We start from the raw sequence: 6,666 nt of genomic DNA, 5'->3' as shown, positions 1-6,666 counted from the left end.
TTTTAGTTCCAAACATTACGTTTTGAATTATTGCATCCTATACATTTCAACTCAGGCCACAAGCAGTCCAAAATGGACGGATCCATCAAATATTAACGGTCAACGAGTGTTTACCCGATTTTGACCCATTTACAACCTTCCAATCTTCCTCGAAGATGAAAGCCCCCTCAACGCATCATTCCCACAAATGGCTAACATGTAATCCGCAGGATCTACTTAAAATAGCTGCCTCAAATGGCTGATGATTCACAAATTCAGATTATTATAAACACAAATAAGAAGCATCACAAAATTAGCCTAACTCCAAATTCTTGATTACCTAAACACAATAGGGTTGGGTTGTAATCCTTCCACCAACACTCAGCGAACTGATGCGACGTCGTGATCTTCGAACCTTGGGAGGGAAACCTAGTCTAGAACTTCTCCTTCGACTTGAAATCACTCAGCTTGAGCTCCCGCAAGTTAGAAGCATGCTTCCCCACAGAATACCTTCAAAACCCATAAAATCCAATAAAAAACAAACCTACACACAAAATTCAATAAAAACAAGCTCGGTTTCTACCTTATCCCAAACTGGAGATTGAGCATGAGCTCGTAATTCTTGTGCCCTTTCGAAATCGAGATTCCTGGCTTCTTCGCCTCGCCGCTAAAACAACAAGGAGTCCTCCTAAACTGCTGAACTCCTCCATCCTGATTGAAGTCGACATTATCAATAATGTCACAAGTGATATCCCTAGCTTCCCCATCCGACTCCCAAACGCAAATCCTCTTCTTCCTGCCGTCAACCACGGTAACACACGTTGAAATTATATCCTTAATACTAAATGAGTCAAAATCTTATTAACGCCGGTTGACTGTTAATATTTGACAGATCCGTCCATTTTAGACTGATTATGACTTGAGTTGAAATATATACGATGCAATAATTCAAAACTTAATGTCTGATACCAAAATTGTAAAATGATCATAGTATGTCCAATTTTGACATGTATAAAATTAAACTTCTAACTTTGGGAGAAGAAAAACTTGAGCAGTAAAAAACAAGAAAAGAGCTTCTTTTGGTGTGAAAAAAAGGTTTTCCAACAGTAATCATGGCACACGTATAAAAAGATATCCATGAAAAAAATGATCCTAAAGGTCTCTAACTTTAGTAATTCGTTTTTACTTTTCAATCATCACTTTGAAATTCAAGAATGAGGGTGTAACGTAAAATTAAAAATCTTAAGATTGAAATAACATATAATGATATTAAAATTTATCATACATCAATCAATGCTATAGAAAAGATGGCTACCTTTCAGAAAAATATTAAAGAGATTGCACTTTAAATTCATGCCTGGTTTGTCTTTTCGCAGCTTCACTCGCTTTTTTCGGTAAATGCTTTTGCTTATTTCCATTAAATGAATACGTTTGTTTAATTTCTACAAAGTTGACCTACGGAAAAAAATTGAATTTTATAGTCATAACTCTTTATAGTGTCAGAAATGTACAAAAAAAATTGAAAAATTAAGAGTTTATAGTTTCGTTGTCATTTGTGATTTTGTTTAAAAAATAATTCCATTTCTATCAATCTCGAAAATAATTAGAGACTTTTTTTTATAAGCTTATTTTATTAAAAAATTCTTATTTTCATTAATGTAATTCACTTTTATTATTTTTGTCTTGCCCTCCAAATTAAATTAATTTCATTTTTAATAAGTGGTAACCTATCATTCCATTAAAACAAGACAAAAAAATGAATTTCTCTTCGAAGGATCATCTAGTTTGTTTTATGTGTGCCACGTCGTCCTCTATTTTTGTTTTAAGTTACTTGTTTGTAACTAAAACATTAATAGGGGTTTATTGGTACGATGGAATGGAATGTGATTCTTACTTCCATTGTATTTATTTGCTTGATGTGATGAAATGAACGAGTGAATGGATGAAAATACAAAGGGAATCCAAGGAAATTGACATTTCATTCCTATCTCCATTCCATTCCACCCTCCATTCCATTCCACCCTCGTTCCATTCCATCATACCAAGCATAAAGGGTTTCAAGGTAATTGGCTCGGATATTTTTTTATTCAACATTCAGACTCGTTTAACTTTAATAATATATGCTCTTTACTGATTTTACTTGGTCAGTAATTTGAATTATCTATTGTGTTTTTACAAAACTCAAAGAGATAAACATTAATGCTTTAACATAAGAAATATCAACACGATATCAACGATAACCAATAATGTTTGAGGATAAGTGTGGAGACAATATACACTCAAATTTTAAAATTAGATTAAGCTTGTAATCAACTGCTTATCGTTTAAGATTATAATAAGTGATCGTCCTATATAATACAAATTGAAATTTATGATTATTGTTTGTGTGTAAACTGTATAATCCATCAATCACGATTTCTGCTTATTAAAACCCAAATGCAACAATCCTCTACTATATCGAATCAAACAAGATTTCTCCACTACTAATTACTTAGAGTGAAAGGAGAGTTATATGTACTCCATTAAGGAGTAGCTATGAATTAATTAGTTGCCATCACGGATCGATCAACAAAAGGTTGAGATGACAATTGGTGATTGTAGTTGTCGATTAATTTGATGAGGATCTGCACCTACAAAAGTGAGATCACTCCTAAATTACATCAAACATATTTATAGAGATAATAGTATAAACAAAAAAAGGTAACCCATTTCATTATAGTTAACCCCTAATCCCGAATTAGGTAGTTAATCTATATTCGTCTCAACCTTATGTGACTTATGTCTAAGTTCTATACAACTCCTAGCTAGTTTGATAAGTCTATTAGTTTACCCAACCCTATTTTGTAGATTCTTAATTGTGGGAGATTAATCTAATTGGGAATAATAAATCATACTAAACGGTACTCCCTCCACCTACCAATTAGAGTCACATTTTATCATTTCGATATGTCCCACAATATGAGTCACATTTCATTTTTTTATCATAAATGGTAAGTAGGTGTCACGTTCCACTAACTCACTTAACTCACGTTCTATTACTATAAATAAATATAAAAAAGTGAATCTCATATTCCTCTAACTTTTTCAACTCACTAATTTTACTACATTTCTTAAAATCAGCGCTCACACCAAATGTGACTCCTATTATGGGACGGATGGAATAGTTAAAATGACATTTTATTTTCATAATTTTTTATGATTATTTATGAAAATTATTAAGGGTGACTTTTCTTTTCGATGTGTATAAAATAATGACCTTTTATTATATTTCACAATATGTATAAATATTTGAAAACTTGACTTCAAATTAAACACAATGTAGTCAAATTCTACCTCCGGAAAGAACAAAGTGATGTATAGAGATCTATTGAAATGTGCCATTAGTCTTACGAGACAATTATTGCGGTTTGAATAAAACAGTATCCATTCTATAACTAAAAATAGTAGTAATTGTTTTGTTATTTCGATCATCTCACAAAATTAGTTTACATTTATTTTTTATATATTTTTCATCATCACATGTTGCACTAATAATATAAATTTCACAATCCATTAATCCCAATTATCTTTTCTTATACTACTTTATTAATTTTATATTAAAATATTTATTATCTCTCATGTTATTATTTTTGTGGCGGGAGGAGTATTCAAAAGAATTAACATTTGATCTTTTTCGTGAACATGTTTAGAGTTGTAATTAAGATGATTACGGAAGAACATCTTTTGTTATGATCCTCCTTTGTGTTTGAAAAGAAAGCTGAAGAGATGTTGCCCTATTTTTCTCACACCAACCATTAATGTCACACCCTTCCACTAAACTAACACAAAATCATCATAAAATCTTAATAAATTTGACCTTTTACCTTTTTATAATATAAAAATGATAAAGTTGCATCCCTCATTAAAAGTATGCAACATTCAAATATAAAAAGATTATTCTAGATTCACCCAAAAAGGAACATTTACTTCATCCTTATTGCCATAGATTTCAGAAGAGCAGAAAAAACATTCACTTCATCCTTATTTTTATATATGTGAAATAGGGCAGAGGTACCCGGAATATATTTTTCGGGAGACATTTTTGTTAAAATGCTTAAACAATAATACTACAATAGTAACTTTTACCATTTCCCTTACGATACATCTCGCTTAAAGAAAGATTTAATAACACCATTTTTTCTAACTGAATAACAGGAAAAAACAGCCATAAATCTGGATTCATTTGTCTAAATCGTGTTTTAGTATGAACTAAATAAATACAATTGTGGGGCAGGAGGTACGAGGAAAAGCAAAAAGTTCCACAAAAGATCGATATTTTTTCGATTCATCTTTCTTCTATAGATTCACATTCTTCATCAAAATAGAGGCAAACATCCCAAATGTGAAAAACAAATATCATCAAAGTTATAATTCCACAAGATCATTAAAATTTAAAACACACGTAGATATATTAATTTAGGTAGCCAATGAAATGAATACTAATATATTCCCATATTTTGAATATGTATAATTCGTTTCATATGATGAATGTATGGAAAAGGCATCCAAAAAGAAGACTATTATTCACACATAATTTAAGCCTTTATATATTTCTTCCTTTATGTTGTGAAAAATGATCATGAAAGATCACACTAACAATATCTTTTACCCTCTCTTTTTTGTTACTTTCAATATTTCAATCATGACATGATAATAACCATCATTGCTCCACCACCACATTTTTCTACTACCACAATAATCATGCCTAGCTACTCCGATGAACAAATCCACGATTCCACCATACCTTCTCCTCCTCTCACCGGCGACTTCCCTCCATTGCTGATTTTCCCGCCAAAATCGAAGTCGTTGTGGTGGTTGTGATCGGAGGGGATGAGGTTGGGGAGGGTTTCCGAGACCTGATTGCGATGGCCAAATCCGAACCGAAAGTCGTTTTGGGGTTTGGAGGCGGCGGGAAACGGAAATTTGGCGTTTGATTGGAGGAGCGATGTGAGAATGTTTTGATTTTGATTTTGGTTTTGGTTTTGGTTTGGGATGTTGAAGAGATTTGGGAGGTGGCGGCGGAGGTAGGGCGGCGGCGGGGGGGAGTCCACGGAGGCGGCGGATCTCGGGGCGAAGAGATCGATTCGGCTCCTGGGGAATGAAGAGGAGCTGCTGAAGGGCGGCGCGGGGATTCCGGTGAATTCCTGCACCATAGCTCTGAAATTGGCGGTGTCCGTGGTGAGCACGGTGGTCGGCGCCCGCCTCGACGCTCGAGATCGCTTCTTCGGATTCCGCGCCGCCGGCGCCTGTTGCTGATGGTGAGCGTTGCTGCTCAAGGGCGCCGGGGCGGGGAATTCGGCGACGTGGCTCGGATTCGGGTCGGATCTGATCGGATTTGGGGAATTCAAAAGCAGTGAGCTCGGATTCTGGTGGAGCTGGAGGTAGGCGGAGAGCGGGTCGATGAACTGCGGCGGCGGCGCGTGGGGAATGGTCGTGAACGTGTATTCGGCGGCGCGTGAGTCGTACTCGTCGTCGCCGCCGCTGGATGATTGTAGGCTCCCGCTATTTCCAGAATCCATCACGGTCGCCTGCTCCTTTGATTTTTTGATGTGAAGAAGAAACTAGGGTTTCTTAGCGGAGTTTATGGCAGTAGAAGAAAAAGGGAAAAGTGGAGAAGCAAATTAGCTACTGCGTTTTTGAGAGAGAAAGTGTGTCAAATATAGAGTGAGAGAAGTGTCTCTTTTATTTGTGTGGTTTGTGGCAATTTTCGACCACAGATAACGAGGAAAATGTATGCATAATATCTGTAATTACTCATGGGATAAAGAGCTATGACTGGTTGTACCAAGCTATGAAATACTATATCAATTTTCTTTTCAACAAAAAAATTTGAGAAAATTGGTAAGTTACATAGAAAAAAATTAAAATAAAAAAAGAAAGAGTAAATTATGAAAAGAATAAAACAAATGAGATTGATTTTAATCGTAATTTAAGGGATAAAAGTAACGTGGGATAACACTACGATGACTCCAGTGATATGAGACCGACCATTATCTAATCCTCACGCAATCCAGAAATGGTTACTTTTGTTATTTTCGGGTGTATCATAACATTAGTCAACGTCCATTCTCAAACACTTTTTCAATATCTCAATAATAAAAGAACGAATTAAATTATGGTTAAAAATAAAAATAAGGGTACAATAGAACCGTTTGCATTAGGGATATTATGGCTATAATGAAAAAGAAAAAGAAAAAACTGAACGTAAGAATTGAAAATTATAGTTGAAGTTGCAATAGGACTATTATAGTACGTCGCGTTATGAAGGCCTTAAATTTAATTTTTCGATGAAAAAGGAGTTAAATTATTCCAAAAACAATGTTATTCAAAAGTCAGATACGTGAATTTAATTTCATCAATTTTGTCAAACATTAAAAATAATACTGTTCATAATAAAAGAAAATGTACTTAAAAATTGGGTATTTAGGCAGAGACTTAACCATCTGAAATTAATGTTAACTTTGGAAAAGAAATTTTGTCAACTCTATGACACCACATTTTAATTAAATGTAAAAGATGGTATTCTTACCAATTATATTCTGCATATATAAAATTAATGATCGATGGTACCAACATCTGCACCTAAAACTAGATTGATGCTTCTAAAATTAAACGAAATAGTATTGGTGGCGTGTGCCTTGCGAATGA

General features: G+C 34.3%; 1 protein-coding gene across 1 annotated transcript; it reads right to left on the bottom strand.

Moving 5' to 3' along the window:
- Positions 1–4,541: 4,541 nt before the first annotated feature.
- Positions 4,542–5,718, bottom strand: LOC125210719 (autism susceptibility gene 2 protein homolog). Its single transcript, XM_048110302.1, has one exon. It carries the CDS (start codon positions 5,535–5,537, stop codon positions 4,728–4,730), a length of 810 nt encoding a protein of 269 aa, XP_047966259.1. The 5' UTR covers positions 5,538–5,718; the 3' UTR covers positions 4,542–4,727.
- Positions 5,719–6,666: the final 948 nt, after the last annotated feature.

Source organism: Salvia hispanica, chromosome 1, assembly GCF_023119035.1.
Source record: "Salvia hispanica cultivar TCC Black 2014 chromosome 1, UniMelb_Shisp_WGS_1.0, whole genome shotgun sequence".
NCBI lineage: Eukaryota > Viridiplantae > Streptophyta > Magnoliopsida > Lamiales > Lamiaceae > Salvia > Salvia hispanica.
Note: the sequence above shows the minus strand (reverse complement) of the source record. Positions and strands in the feature narration are given on the sequence as shown.